The 17,038-nt window shown below is 42.5% G+C and overlaps 1 protein-coding gene across 1 annotated transcript; it reads right to left on the minus strand.

The window, feature by feature from the left end:
* Positions 1-6,501: 6,501 nt before the first annotated feature.
* On the minus strand, positions 6,502-13,662 carry IL6 (interleukin 6). The gene is made up of 6 exons (XM_075316155.1): positions 13,565-13,662; positions 13,214-13,218; positions 12,820-12,989; positions 10,804-10,920; positions 8,768-8,911; positions 6,502-6,681 (listed from the first exon to the last, which is right to left on the minus strand). The coding sequence occupies exons 1-6, from the start codon at positions 13,660-13,662 to the stop codon at positions 6,502-6,504; spliced, it is 714 nt and encodes a 237-aa protein (XP_075172270.1).
* Between the last annotated feature and the right edge of the window lie 3,376 nt (positions 13,663-17,038).

Below are 17,038 nucleotides of genomic sequence, written 5' to 3' on the forward strand. Positions count from 1 at the left end.
CTAACTGTGTTAGAAGGCTAATGGATGCTTAGAAATCCCTTGAAAACCCTGCAAGTATGTTAGCACATCTGAAAACAGTTTTGCTGATTAGAGAAGCTATAAAACTGACCTTCCTGTGAGCTAGTTGAGAATCTGGAGCATTACAAATGTTGGTTCCATTAAACTTTCAAAATGGCCAGAAAAAGAGAACTTTCATGTGAAACTTGACAGTCTATTCTTGTTCTTAGAAATTAAGGAAAGTCCATGCGAGAAATTGCAAGATTTCCTACAACGGTGTGTACTACTCCCTTCAGAGGAGAGCATAAACAGGCTCTAACCAGAGTAGAAAGAGAAGTGGGAGTCCCCGCTGCACAACTGAGCAACAAGACAAGTACTTTAGAGTCTCTAGTTTGAGAAATCGATGCCTCACAGGTCCTCAACTGGCAGCTTCATTAAATAGTACTAGCAAAACGCCAGTGTTAACGTCTACAGTAAAGAGGCGACTCCGGGATGCTGGCCTTCAGGGCAGAGTGGCAAAAAAACAGCCATATCTGAGACTGGATAATAAAAGGAAAAGATTAATATGGGCAAAAGAACACAGACACTGAACAGAGGAAGATTGGAAAAAAGTGTTTTGGACAGACGAATCGAAGTTTGAAGTGTTTGGATCACACAAAAGAACATTTGTGAGATGCAGAATAACTGAAAATATGCTGGAAGAGTGCCTGAAGCCATCTGTCAAGCATGGTGGAGGTAATGTGATGGTCTGCGGTTGCTTTGGTGCTGGTAAAGTGGGAGATTTGTACAAGGTAAAAGAGATTTTGATAAGGAAGGCCATTTTGGAATGCCATGCCACATCCTGTGGACAGCACTTGATTGGAGCCAATTTCATCCTACAACAGGACAATGACCCAAATCACACCTCCAAATTATGCATGAACTATTTAGGGAAGAAGCAGGCAGCTGGTATTCTATCTGTAATGGAGTGGCCAGCCCAGTCACCAGATCTCAACCCTATTGAGCTGTTGTGGAAGCTGCTTGATCATATGGTACACAAAAAGTGCCCATCAAGCCAATCCAACTTGTGGGAGGGGCTTCTGGAAGCATGGGGTGAAATATCTCCAGATTACCTCCGCAATTTAAAAGCTAGAATGCTAAAGATCTGCAAAGCTGGAATTGCTGAAAAGAAGCATTCTGTGACAAAAGCAAAGTTTGAAACAGAAAATTATTTTTTCAAGTAAAAATCATTATTTCTAACCTCGTCCATGTCTGGACTATATTTTCTTTTCATTATGCAACTCATTTGATAAATAAAAGTATGATTTTTCATGGAAAAGACAAAATTGTCTGGGTGACCCCAAACTTTTGAAGTGTAGTGTATACAGTACAGACCAAAAATTTGGACAGACCTTCTCATTCAAAGAGTTTTCTTTATTTTCAGGACTCTGCAGATTCACATTGAGGGCATCAAAACTATGAATTAACACATGTGGAATGAAATAGTTAACAAAAAACTGTGAAACAACTGAAAATATGTCTGATATTCTAGGTTCTTCAAAGTAGCCACCTTTTGCTTTGATTACTGCTTTGCACACTCTTGGCATTCTCTTAATGAGCTTCAAGAGGTAGTCTCCGGAAATTGTTTTCACTTCACAGGTGTGCCCTGTCAGGTTTAATAAGTAAAAAAGGGGGAGACAAAGGGCGCAATAGGGTCTTACCCGATATAACAAGTGGTGATAGGAAAGGAACAGTAACACTCACCTGATAGGGTTGTGCCAGTTTCTTTTTTCCCTGAAGAAGGAGACGGTCTTTGTCTCTGAAACGCGTAGGAATGCTGTAAATAAAAGAGAAATTTTCACATCATTTCAACTTCAGTGGTTTTTAAGCGCGGCATATACCCGTGGTTCCCTCTCTATATTTAATCAGGTTTAATAAGTGAGATTTCTTGCCTTATAGATGGAGTTGGGACCATCAGTTGTGTTGTGCAGAAGTCTGGTGGATACACAGCTAATAGACCTACTGAATAGACTGTTTGTATTATGGCAAGAAAAAAGCAGCTAACAGTCTATTCAGTAGGACTATCAGCTGTGTATCCACCAGACCTCTGAACAACACAACTGATGGTCCCAACCCCATCTATAAGGCAAGAAATCCCACTTATTAAACCTGACAGGGCACATCTGTGAAGTGAAAACCATTTCCGGTGACTACCTCTTGAAGCTCATCAAGAGAATGCCAAGAGTGTGCAAAGCAGTAAGGCCCTGTGCGCACTAGAAAAAGGAACTTTCTTAAGAAAATTCTGGAGTCTCAGTCAGATTTCCACACCTGCGGGAAAATACCGCACCGAAATCCGTATCCAAATCCGCATGCGGTTTGTTGCGTTTTGCTGCGGATTTTGTGCGGATTTGTTGCGGATTTGTTGCGGAAATGCCACAGCCCGCGTTGGACTGGCTACTGGAGGAATCTCCAGTAATACCAGGCCTGGCCGCGGATATCTGCACTGAACTCTGGAGCTCCCACCTGAGCTTCGGAGTGCAGCATAGACTAAACTACGAGAGCTGAGTGATTGATTCCCCTGCGATTGCAGCCTAGACTAAACTGCGAGCACCGAATGATTGATTTCCCGGCGATTGCAGCTCAGACTAAACTGTGAGCGCCGAGTGATTGATTCCCCGGCAATTGGAGCGTAGACTAAACTGCGAGCGCCGAGTGATTGTTTCCCCGGCGATTGCAGTTTAGTTCAGCCCGGCCTGAACTAAACTGCAATCGCTGGGGAAACAATCACTCGGCGCTCGCAGTTTTGTCTACGCTGCACTCCGGAGCTCAGGTGACAGCTCCGGAGTTCAGTGCAAGTAACTGAATCAAGGCCTGGCATTACTGGATATTCCTCCGGTAGCCAGTCCCGCAGCTACCTGCAGAAAAGAAGTGACATGCAATTGTTTTTGCTGCAGGAATCCCGCAGTAAAACATGTAGCTGTCAAAATCCGCCTAGTGCGCATATCATTTTTTTCCCCATAATATTTGCTGGTTGAATCACTGCAGAGATGTTATGAACATTTTCTGCAGCGAAACATGCAGCAAATCCACGGGTAATCTGCGGGAAATTCCGCCTAGTGCGCACAAGGCCTAATCAAAGCAAAAGGTGGCTACTTTGAAGAACCTAGAATATAAGACATATTTTCAGTTGTTTCACACTTTTTTGTTAACTATTTCATTCCACATGTGTTAATTCATAGTTTTGATGCCTTCAATGTGAATCTACAATTTTCAGAGTCATGAAAATAAAGAAAACTGTTTGAATGAGAAGGTGTGACCAAACTTTTTATCAGTACTGTATATATAGCTACATACATAATCTCCAGTTGCAAAAATAGGATTAAAATACAAAGGATCAGGTGAGTAACAGGGCTAGCAAAAAATTGCATGAAACCTGCGTAAACAGACAGGAAAACGAGAATTGAGCCCCCTCTCCCAGCCAGCGTGACCACTAGATTAATGAAAAGGTTATCATATATTAAAGTGATGATTTATCAAAAAGTAATGCCTGATGTCTTTCTATTGTATAAGGGATAGCATAACAACTCCAATTGTGGGTAAGCATCCAAAATAAATGGAGTAAGATTCAGAGAGATCTCACATATGGCTGTCTATAGTCACGTGTTGAAATAAACCATGAACAGATACTGCCCCTGGAAAAAGTGCCTAGCGAAACGATCGTTGGAGACCTCCCCCTCCCATCCATCGTGACCACTCTTCACCCCCAATACTGCATTGTATTTTTCACCTTGCATTGCAGCCTATCCTCCCTTCTTTTGCAGCCTATCCTCCCTTCTCTTAATGATAGGACCTATATGTCTTTCCATATACTTCTATGCCCCCAGCCCCCCTACCAGATCTGTATGCCCCCAGCCCCCCTACATCTGCATGCCCCTAGTCCCCCCAGCAGTACTGTATGCCTCTAGCCCTCCCACCAGATCTGTATGCCTCCAGCCCCCCACCAGATCTGTATGCCTCCAGCCCCCACACCAGATCTGTATGCCCCCAGCCCCCCCACCAGACCAGATTTGTATGCCCCCAGCCGTCCCCCACCAGATCTGTATGCCCCCAGCCCCCCCAACAGATCTGTATTCCCCCAGCCCCTTCACCAGATTTGTATGCCCCTAGCCCTTCCAACCAGAACTGTATGCCTCCAGCCCCCCCCACTAGATATGTATGCCTCCAGCCCCCACACCAAATCTGTATGCCCCCAGCTCCCCCACCAGACCAGATTTGTATACCCCCTCACCAGAACTGTATGCCCCCCACCAGATCTGTATGCCCCCAGCCCCCCACCAGATCTTTATGCCCCCAGCCCCCCCTACCAGATCTTTATGCCCCAACCCCCCCTACCAGATCTATATGACCCCAGCACTCCCACCAGATCTGTATTCCCCCAGCCACCACTCCAGATCTGTATTCCCCCAGCCAACCCTCCAGATCTGTATGTCCCCAGCCCCCCACCAGATCTGTATGCCCCCAACCCCCCACCAGATCTGTATGCCCCTAGCCCCCCCAACCATAACTGTATGCCTTCAGCCCTCCCCACCAAATATGTATGCCTCCAGCCCCCCTCACCAGATCTGTATGCCCTCATCCCCACTCACCAGATCTGTATGCCCTCATCCCCACTCACCAGATCTGTATGCCCTCATCCCCACTCACCAGATCTGTATGCCCTCAGCCCCACTCACCACTGCTCCTGTCAGCACCACTAAGCATATACAGATGTTAATTTCACCGCACTCCCAATGCGATAGCATCGGGTCTATTTCTAATATATATATATATATATATATATATATATATATATATATATATATTTGTGTGTTAATGATTATCTTTAGCTAATAAAATTGTACTAAGTTTCCTGACTGCAATCCTAATTCTTTCATTCATTTTCAGATCCCATTATTTTCAGTTTATAACCTGATCGAAGTTAAAGACTCTTCTCTTGTAGGAATGCCCATCTCTGTCATGCTACATGCTGGATTAGAGGTCTGCGTGTACCCAGGGTGCTGCAGTCTTTACTTTTATGTATCCATACATCTCCAAAACTGAAGTTATTATCTCTCCTTGTGCTTCTCACCTTGTCTATAGCCTATTTTCTCTGCTCTTCATTAAACTTTAAGTACTGCCCCTATCCCCACTGCAGATCTTTGTATAACCCCCTGCCTCCTGCTATCTCTAAAGTGGGCTAGCAATTGCTAGCGATGTCGAGTGCGAAAGCACCCGCCCCCCTCATGCATGCGATATCATGTGATCGCTGCCGTAGCGAACATTATCGCTACGGCAGCGTCACACACACCTGGTCGTCGTCGTCGCTATGACTGCCGAACAATCCCTCCCTCAAGGGGGAGGGGCGTTCTGTGTCACAGCGACGTCACCGCGACGTCTCTAAGCGGCCGGCCAATGAAAGTGGAGGGGCGGAGATGATCGGGACGAAACATCCCACCCACCTCCTTCCTTCCGCATTGCTGGTGGACGTAGGTAAGGTGAGGTTCCTCGCTCCTGCGGTGTTACACACAGCGATGTGTGCTGCGGCAGGAGCGACGAAAAACATCGATAATAAACAATTAACGATTTTTTGTTTTAGGACGACCTCTCCATGGTGAACGATTTTCACCACTTTTGCGGTCGCTTAAGGTCGTTGGTAAGTGTCACACGCTGCGATATCGTTAATGATGCCGGATGTGCGTCACAAACAATGTGACCCCGACGATAATTCATTAACGATATCGTAGCGTGTAAAGCCCCCTTAACACTAAGGAAAGGGAGACAGTGAGCAGATGGATTTGTATCTGTTTTGCAGATTAATCAGCTATATAAAGGACATATAGTTTACGGAGTGCAAATCTATTTCACTGTCTGTGGGAATGTTCGAACATTCAAAATGTGTTGGGAGATGTTATTGACTACATAAAAAATATCTGGAGTGTAGAGATCCATAAAACCCCTCAGGCTTGTCTCTGTTGACACACGGGTGGGAGTGAAAGACAGAAGACGAGTGGTACCTTTAACATTCTCAGACATTGGTTACAATAATAGTCAGGGGGGTATCAGAAGTAGTAGAGACGCTAAAGAAATTCTTGATATTTCAGAAAAAGAAAAAAGCACAGAAAAATTCTTTAAAAAATGGAGAGCATTTATTGAGCATAGTTTTACTCATTCTTTGTAAACATTCCCTGCATAGTGTGACCATATCGTCATTACAGACCTCTTCACTAGGCAAAAAATGTAATGACTAGACTCTGCAAAAATCCATTATAAATAAAAAACAACATACCAATAAAGTCAAATAAATAAAACATGGTACCATAATTATTAAAATTACAAAAATATAAATATTTAAATAAAGAAATTATAAAATAGACTATAAATAAAATAGTTAAAATAGTTAACATTTAACAACGTAAACCCCGGTGAATGTTCTGAAAATAGAACAGCAGATTTTCACTACATAGTAGTAATGTGGAGGGAGTTTCATCATTTAGTGACTGTCACACTGTAACGTAGAGCTCGAGCTGCCTTCTCCATGTACTCATTGAGCGATTGTAGGATGATATAGCTTGTAAGGTTTTGGTTCCATGGATCTTCAGAATGTAAGTCAGACACTTTAATTTCTGGAGCGGAGTCTTCCTTGTCTTCTGAAGGAATTTCTACTATCTAGAATACAGTAAGAGGGAAGGGTTTTTATTATATGGAAACTGTCAACTGGGTTTAGATGCAATACCAGAAGTAGCCCAAGGTGGTGCTGTTTCTGGAAAAAGATCTTGTAAAAAGGAAAATTAAAGGTGCAGCCCACAGCGACAGTAAAGGGTGCTTTACACGCTGTGACATCGCTAACGATATATCGTCAGGGTCACGTCGTTAGTGACGCACATCCGGCGTCGTTAGCAACATTGCAGCGTGTGACACCTAGGAGCGACGATCAACGATCGCAAAAGCGTCAAAAATCGTTGAACGTTGACACTTTGCTCCTTTTCATAATATCGTTGGTTGTTCCTCGTTTCTGCGGCATCACACATCGCTACGTGTGACACCGCAGGAACGAGGAACATCTCCTCACCTGCGTCCACCGGCAATGAGGAAGGAAGGAGGTGGGCGGCATGTTCCGGCCGCTCATCTCCGCCCCTCCTCTGCTATTGAGCGGCCGCTTAGTGACGCCGCTGTGACGCTGAACGAACCTCCCCCTTAAAGGAGAGATTGTTCGGTGTCTCCAGCGACGTTGCTAAGCAGGTATGTGCGTCTGATGCTGCCGTAGCGATATTGTTCGCTACGGCAGCGATCACCACATATCGCAGGTACGACGGAGGCGGGTGCTATCGTGCACGAAATCGCTAGCAATCGCTAGCGATGTCGCAGCATGTAAAGCACCCTTAAGGCCGCTTTCACACTGCATTCCTCTCCCCGTTCAGTGGTCTTCTTTGGGCATCTGTCCGATCCCCTCGCAAAATGGTTTTCAGATGTATGCGCCAAAGGGGCTTTTGATTATAATGGTGCAGACGGAGTCACCATGTGCTCTTTTGTGCACCATTTTCTGGAGTGTACTCCTATTTGAGGCAGACACCCAGATTTCTCCAGTAAGCGTATATTCCTGAAAATGGTACATGACAGAGCACACGGAGACTCATCAATGTCCCATCGGCGCATATGTCTAAAACCCGTTTTGTAGGAGGTTTGGACGGAAGCCTTGATGTGACCACTGAATGGGGAGAGGAACGCAGTGTGAGAGTGGCCTAAGATGATGCTCTCATTTTCTAACCTCGCAAATGAGTTCCTCTAAATGCTGTTGGCTAGTGATGGGTGAATAGTAACTATTTGTGTTCGGATTATTCGTAACGAATTCCAAGGTACTATTCCAGTATTCATCTTGAATAACGAACCTTATGCAAGTCAAAGGCGAAATGGAGCATTTTTCTTGTACTGACAAATACTGGAATACTCGGTATTCAGTAAGCATTATCCGAACACAAATAATTACTATTTGCCTTTCTCTAGTGTTGACCCATGTTATATTATGGAGTATCACAAATATGATTTCCTAGTATACTCCTGAAAATGGTACATGACAGAGCATTATTATTGCAAAAATTTCCATAAGTTGCTCTAATGTTCTAAAATCACAATCCAAAAATTTGTGGCGTTTGCAACAGAGGCATTATATGGGGTATCTGGGGGATATGAGGACAAAATCAGTTCTTTCTACAAAGTCTAGATCTCAAGCATAATCGTATCAAGTAGTGAAGCAAATATAGCATGAAAACATTATTACTAATCGAAAGTTACCAATCTCCCATTACACGCTCTGCTGCTTATAACAGAGAAATAGAGTAGTTTTAGTCCTTTATTTAGTTTTAGGAAGGTTTATATTGAGTGAACTACATTGGGGACAGCACATTTTACAGTAATTACCAAAACTTTTAAGCAGTGGGAAACTACAAAGCTAAAAAGATAAATGGAGGGGTCATTATACTAAATGTAAAGTAACTGTCCAGATCAGAACACATGACTCCTGCATAAGGATGTAGTTTTTATTGTAGTTTCTTTGCATAATTGGTCTAAAGATTCATTTCACTGCTTTAAAACGACCTACATAATGTCCGTCACACAATTCTGCGCCCCGCCAGCCCTCCCGGATATTCTCTCTCTGTCCAAGGACCGGGGGGCCGCCTAGATATGCCTCTGCCACCACTTAAATTTGTCGAAACTCTAAAAAAATTTAATATTGGAATAGATAAAAGAAACTTACATTTTTTACACTGTCTGCCAAACTGATGGACTTGACCTGTATAAACTCAATGATGTTTTTACTGCTTGGCATAGATTCCTTTAGAAAATCCAAATACACCTGGAACTTCAGAATATCACTGTAGATTTTGGACAGACATTTTTCCTAATGAGAAATAAATATGTTAAACACTATATTTGTACATAGCATGCACTATTTTATTTTCTAATACATGTTAGATGTATACTTTAACCCCATCCAAAGATGTTCTTAGTGAAAGCATACATTAGAAAGAAATTTTATGCTGTAAAAAATGAATTTGACATGAAGCTCCTAATGAAATAAATGTTCATGTGCAGGTTGCTATGATTGCAGTGCACTAGAATATATAGAAACAATTTAGAGGATTATTCCCATCTACAAGATCCCATCCCAATATGTAGTAGGTGTAATAACAATAATATTAGCAAATACCTCCAATTAGAACTATAGTATAGATCTCCTGATATAGCCATGTCTTTTACCTCATGTATGGGTATCCATAGCTACGTCCACTCATATAGTGGCAGTTAGTTAGTAGCCTGTGGTCATAACCATGGATACCTAAGCTGAAATGCCCTGCACATGAGGTAAGAAACATGGCTATATCAGGAGAAGTAGACTACATTTCTAATTGGAGGTATTTGCTAATATTATTATTATTACACATACTACATATTGGGATAGGATCTTGTAGATGGGAATAATTCTCTAAATTGTTTCTATGTATTCTAGTGCACTGCATTTATAGTAACCTGCACATGAACATTTATTTCATTTTGCTTGGAGCTCCATGTCAGTTTATAATTGAAGATATTTGTTATTATTATTATTATTATTATTATTATTATTACACTTCCTACATATTGGGACAGGATCTTGGAGATGGGAATACCCCTTTAAATGTGCAGGCCTAGGTCCAGGACAGTTATGTCTGTTAGCAGAGGTACCCACCTCAAGACTTTGCCTTGATGGGCTCACGCAAATTCATCAAATTGTGTACTAAGTACCTCACATTTATAAGTATAGCCTATGTTATAACCAAACCAAGCAAAAAATATGTCAATCCAAAAGCTATTGGTCCTATGAGAGACATATGAAAGAACCACTACAAAAATTATATGAATATAATGTTTATTAAATATACTATATTAGCGAATACCTCCGATTAAAAATGTAGCATACTTTCCTGATTAGCTATGTTTCTTAACTCATGAGCAGGGCAATACAGCAGTTTAAGTTTTCATGGTTGTGACCACTAGCAACTAACTGTCACTGTATGCATGGTCGTAACCATGGATACCTAAGCTGCTGAAATGTCCTGAACATGAGGTAAGAGACATGGCTATATTAGGAGACGAATGCTACATATCTACTTGGAGGTATTTGCTATTACACCTACTACATATTGGGATGGGATCTTGGATATGAAGTTCCCATCTATCTAAGGCTGTTTTTAGTTAGTGCTGAATCCTACTTCCCTCTAAATTTATAAGCTCAAGCCCAGGAGAGGTAAACCAGATAGTACAAGAACCCATCTAAAGAGAATGGGTTGTAGATGTTCTCACACAATTTTATCAGCATGTGCTTTTAGAGGCGCCCATACACATTAGACTAATGATGGACGAACCTGCCGATATGGACAGGATAGGCCTACTGATGGTCTGGAGAGGTGCAAATTGGGCAAGTCCAAACTCAGGCTGCCTAATCGCATTGTTCTGCTGGAAATAAGCCGCGGGCCAACACGTCACCAGGCCAAGCGAGCTCTCCTGTGTATGTAAGTGTCGTTGGAGAAGGCTGTCGTTTGTCGTTTGGCCAACAGCCATCTAATGTGTCTAGTACCTCAAGGTTTTTTGGCTTAACTATAAGAGATGGCAAAACTGTCCTCTCCTCAGTCCATTAAAATACCAAATTCTCCTGAAAGTTACCACTTTAATTTTTATTTTGTGTTGAATATGAGGTGTTTATTATATTATATTAGAAATATCAAAAAAATATGAACATAAATATTGTTATACCTTATTGAACTTTGTGCTCAGACATCCAGACTCAATGTTTTTAATTTCAGGGAGTTTCAGATCTACTCTTAGAGAATGTTCAATACTGGTACGGCATAGGTTGGGAGTTTTGCAGATCTGTAAAAAAAAAAAAAAAAAAATCAAATATATTTAAAATTACATAAAGAGCAAATGACCTCATTATAAATAATGCTCAAATGTATTCTGTATGGAGAATACATCCACTCAAAATTGGTCAATTCCCTTATTAAACAAACAGGTAAATCATAGATAATTGTCTTATACAGAACATGATTGACCCGTAACACCTGTGGCCCAAATTTATCAAAAATGTGTTACAGAAAAAAATGACCAATCACAGAACAGCTTTTATTTTACCAATGCAATATAAGAAATAAAAGCTGAGCACAGATTGGTTGCTCAGGGCAACAAGGCCTGTCTTCTGTCAGCTTTGATAAATAAGGCCTATTTTGTGCATCTGATTTCACATAACATTATATTCTTACAGGAAGAAAGCTAAAAGAAAATAAATTAAATTATAAACCAAAAGTACAACTTGGACCACTAAAGAACATTTAAGGCCAAGACATAAAAATCTTCTGGAGCGTGCATTTCAGGGAATGAGGCTGAGTGCATCATATTGAGCAGAAATGACACAATTGTGGAGTATTCGGTATTCAGTGACACAGGAGATGTGCTTAGCTGCCCAAACACCCCAGGGAGTATTCATGAGTATCTCACCCCAAGATTGAGACACATATGAATACTCAATTTACTGGAAAAAATGTACAGGAAAAGCCAGTGAGATTGTATAGAGACTAGTATTAGTCAAAACAATCAGATAAAAAGTTTCAGTCACCATAGTTTGGTGTGGAGTAAGGGTCGGTATTGTTCTTTGTTATCAGGCTTTGGTAAAACTGATCATAGCAATTCTTAGATCCTCCAATCGCTTTATATACACATCTATGATATTAGTAGCTATGCATGTAAGCTATACTATTATTACCTGTCGATTTTAGGTCTAGAGCTCTCTTAGAGGCACCTATACATGACTGTTTTATGGCCCTATTTTGTATAGAGCCTACTAGGGCTTCTATAGAGGTATGTCAGCTTATACTATATCTGAAGATTCACACTTAAAGAGGTTGCCCACTACTTTAACTTTGATGGCCTATCCTTAGGATAAGTCATCAATGACTGATCGGCAGAGGTCCAATGCCCAGCACACCCACCAATCAGCTGTTCTCAGTGCGGACGGCAGCAACAGGCAGCCGGAAATTCTCAGTTCCAGAGCTAGCCTATCTTCTAACTGGCACCACCGGCACCATGTACAGCTGATCAGACATTAATGACCTATCCTAAGGATCTTCTGATAGCAGTGGCGGCCACTGGGTTCAACACATTCACCTTCTATTGATTTGAATGGTAGACGAATGTGCAGTACCCAGCCGTGGCTGCTATCAGTAGACGGGGCAGCTCTGGAACTGAGCATTTCCGGCGACTTGCTGCTGCCACCGGCACGATGAACAGTTGATTACTAGGGGTGTCGGGTCTCGGACTCCGGCTGATCAGACATGGATGACCTATCCTAAGGATAGGCCATCAATATTAAAGTAGTTGCCAACCTCTTTAAGTAAAAAAAACAAATTGTGTCATACACTATCCGATACTGTATAAATGACAGTATTCTCCATTATAAGCATTTTTTTTCTAGGGAAGAATACCTCTGTATATATGGCACCCAAGGGGTCATTGTACAGAAGTGCATGGGAGAAGCCGTAGTTCACAAAGCTAAACATACAGGGCTCTGCACATGTACCAACAGTTGATAGAGAAATGTTTAAAGCGTAAAAAAAAATCAAGATATGACTGACGCTGAATTGATGTGTTTATGCTAATAGAAATCATGAATAATCCCTACAAAGAAACAGATATTAATGATGAAACAAGCTATAATACCAATAGAAAAATGTGTCATTTTCTATCTGCAGGAATAAATCATCTAGGGACACTCACCTGAGTACAAAGCTTGCCTGTCTCCATTACTAAGAGATTTGGCACATTCTCGAATCCTCCGTTAGTTTGATGAGTAGAACGATAGTTGGTGGATGTAGGTGCTGATGACACAAGTGGTAATAATGCAGTTATCACCAAATAAACCAGGGGCCATGCAGATGATGACGAGCCTACAATAGGAAATAATGTCATTGATAAGAAATTCACAACTGCAAAGAAGTACTTTTTATGTCTCAAGAACATCCTTTTCCTCAAGAACATCCTCTTAACGCATCCTCTTAACACTTTCAATTTACACAGTTGTTCCTGGTTTGTGATGAAAATGGCCAAATATTACATGAAAAGCAGATTTATAATCCATTGCTGTATTTGTCCTTCTGAAAACTCAACTTACAGAAGCTAAAAAAAGATATTAGTTTCTGGTTTTATAGGAGCCACCACAAAATGTTGGGGTTCCAATACATAACGTGTAATCCTTGTGTTGACAACATACCATAACTAAGATGATTGAAAAACATGAATAAATGGAGAATATGGAGAATACATTAATTATTGGAAATTCTAAGCAAGTTAAACATATGGTGATAGATATGCAGAGAAAGTGACATGGTCATGCTACATAGCTCTAAGTCTACAGGGTTAACTCAGCATTTCCTATTATGTAATGCACGTTGTAGAAGAAGCCAAGATCCTCGTGTGTGATACTTCTCAAATACTTTCAGCATGTCCAGAAAGTTTCACTTACTTATACAATCCATTTCTTGTGCCGATGTCTTTTCCTTCTAATCCACACTTCAGTGAATGAGCCCCAAAGACAGTAACTTCTGAATGAATGATCTCCATGTCGTCCACCGGTTGTATTTATTGAGAGTTCTTGGGGAAAATCCATTTGAGGGGGCGTAGGTGGAATTGTGTAATATACTGTACAATATAGTTAATACAGACATGCTACTAATCAGTTTCTGTACTACGGAATTCCAGTTGCATGTAATCCATCTATCTATAGTATATCTGCCTATTTATTTCTCTATCTCTCTGGAATATTAAAAAGTGGGAAAAACACAGTAAAAGCAATACATGGGTTTTATCATACATTTGGACATTTTTAGTTTGTCACTGGAAATCTATTCCTCCATGTAAATTAGATATTAGATTTAAGTAAATATATATATATATATATATTAACTTGGCATATTACATCAACATAAACTTTTACTGTAACTGCCCACTTAGATAAGATAACAAATGTAAGATACCATCAGGGTGTTAAAATTCTACTCGTCGAGTGAAAGCGTGATGCAGCCAACATTAATCCCTTAAGCCAGCTTTACACCTTACAATTAGGTGTGCGATCTCGTATGCGATGTGACACGCCCAGGTCGCATATGCGATTGAATGAGATTGCACGTAGGTCGTTCATTTGCTGTCACACGTGCGTTAGTAGTCTATGTTAAATTGATCAATTTTGTGTGCGATCCTTTAGATCACGTGTTCTGTGACGTATGCATTGGGCACCTTTTTTTTTTTTTTATTTATTGACTTGACAAGCGTGTGTAATGTGTAGGGATGCGTTTTTACTATGTCATCTGCCATTCAGCTCTGCTACATGGCCGCTGACAGCAGCCACAGACAGCCATGTAGCAGCGGTGAATGGTAGTTGACAGCAGACACAGAAAGAGCCACACTGTCAGAATGAACTTGGGTGAACTTCACCCGACTTCATTGTCATGCTGCGGCTCTGTCTGTGTCACGTCCTGATTAGCGGTCACCTGTGAAGGATTCACCGGTGACCGCTAAACTTCTGAGTAACTGAAGTGAGCAGCCCTCTCTCATATACTCACCGATCCCCGATCCCCGGCGCTGCACGGCATTCACACTGCTCCGGCGGCTTTTACTGTTTTGAAAAAGCCGGCCGCCCATTAAACAATCTCGTATTCCCTGCTTACCCCGACCACCGGCGCCTATGATTGGTTACAGTGAGACACGCCCCCCACACTGAGTGACAGGTGACAGCAGACACCGCCGCTCCGGTCACCTCCACACAGCAACTGAAGACAGCCGCGCGATCAGCTGATCTGTCACTGAGGTTACCCGCTGTCACTGGATCCAGCGGTGGATGCAGCGGTGGCCGCGGGTAGCCTCAGTAACAGCTCAGCTGATCGCGCTACTCACCGCCGCTCCGGTCAGCTCCAGTCAGCAACTGAGGTGAGTAGCGTGATCGGCTGAGCTGTCACTGAGGTTACCCACGGCCACCGCTGGATACACTGACAGCGGGTAACCTCAGTGACAGCTCAGCTGATCGCGCGGCTGTCTTCATTAGCTGTGTGGAGGTGACCGGAGCGGCGGTGTATTCTGCAGCTCCGGTCACCTCCATGCAGCAGAGCTGGAAGCGACGCTGGAGCATCCTGGATTACGCCGGACATGGAGGGCTTTTTGGGGCTGATTAAAGTGGTGAACCAGGGTATATGTTTGTGTTTTTTATTCCTAATAAATGATTTTTTTCGGCTGTGTGTGTTTATTTACTGTAATTTACAGATTAATCATGGAGGGTGTCTCATAGATGCTTAACATGATTAATCTAGGACTTATTGGCAGCTATGGGCTGCCAATAACTCCTTATTACCCCGATTTGCCAACGCACCAGGGCAAATCGGGAAGAGCCGGGTACAGTCCCAGAACTGTCGCATCTAATGTATGCGGCAATTCTGGGCGGCTGTTGGCTGATATTGTTAGGCTGGGGAGCTCCCCATAACGTGGAGCTCCCCATCCTGAGAATAGCAGCCTTCAGCCGTATGGCTTTATCTGGCTGGTTTTAAAATTGGGGGGGACCGCATGCCGTTTTTTTTAATTATTTAATTATTTATTTCACTACACAGTATAGACACGCCCACCGGCTGCTGTGATTGGGTGCAGTGTGACACCTGTCACTCAGTGTGGGGGGCGTGTCTCACTGTAACCAATCATAGGCGCCGGTGGGCGGGGTAAGCAGGGAATACGAGATTGTTTAATGGGCGGCCGGCTTTTTCAAAACAGTAAAAGCCGCCAGAGCAGTGTGAATGCCGTGCAGAGCCGCGCCGGTGATCGGGGATCGGTGAGTATATGAGAGAGGGGGTAAGAGGGATAGACTGACATGGACAGAGAGAGAGGGACAGAGATAGTGACCGACTGACAGAGAATGACAGACATTGTGAGGCGCTTCAGAACGCAGCTTTTCAGCTGCGTTCTGAAGCGGACCTTTTTTAAGCTGCGGTGCAGAGCGCACACCTGCGCACATAGCCTCAGACATCAAAATCATATGATGGATGTCACACGTTACAATTGACTAGTTTCGTACTACCAAACGTCCAATGTATGAGGAATAAACGACGTGTATGCGATCACCGTATTTGCGTTCAATATCGATCGCACGTAGGTTTCACACGCAAATACGTCACGAACGATGCCGGATGTGCGTCACTTACAACTTGACCCCGACGACGGATTGAAAGATCTATTGAAGTGTGTAAAGCAGGCTTCAGAGACGCAGCCAGTTTTGACCTTAAAGGGAACCAATCACCAGGATTTCTGTATATAAGCTAAAGCCAGTGCTGTACTGGCACTATCAGGCTGATTCTATTCATACCTTTGGTAGTCAACTCGGATGTTTAGGTTTTGAAATCCAAGAAAGTGAAGTTTGTAAAATATGCTGCTTGTTGAGTGACAGTTGCACTGGAGCAGATCATATATTCATAGTTATCCCCTCCCCCTGTTAGAATTAGCATAAGCATTATACAAACGACTCACTTTGTGTAGCAGGACCTGTGGTGAGGTCATACCCATGTGACCTGATATCCAGCTTTGGTGGCTGAGGCCCCGCCCCTTCTGGTCACATGGGTATGACCTCAAAACAGGTTACACAAAAGGGGTTACACAGAAGGAAAATACTCTCCAAGCCAATGGAATATGACATATCTTATCAAATATTATTTTACTAGTGATTAAAGTGGTTTTCCATGTTTAATTGTTTAATGCATAGACATCCTCAGTGTAAATATGACAAACTCATTACTTATCTCCTGGACTCCAGCGCTGCTTCTTCTACCGCTGCCCTCAGTTTTTGTTGACATGGCAGTGATAGTGATGTGACCCTTACAGCCATTCACTGGGATCAGGGCTCATGTTCTGATTGATGTAAAAAAAAGATAGGGACTGGATGGCCAAGGGTAGGTAATGCTGATTG

This window comes from Anomaloglossus baeobatrachus, chromosome 6 (assembly GCF_048569485.1).
Source record: "Anomaloglossus baeobatrachus isolate aAnoBae1 chromosome 6, aAnoBae1.hap1, whole genome shotgun sequence".
NCBI classification, from domain to species: domain Eukaryota; kingdom Metazoa; phylum Chordata; class Amphibia; order Anura; family Aromobatidae; genus Anomaloglossus; species Anomaloglossus baeobatrachus.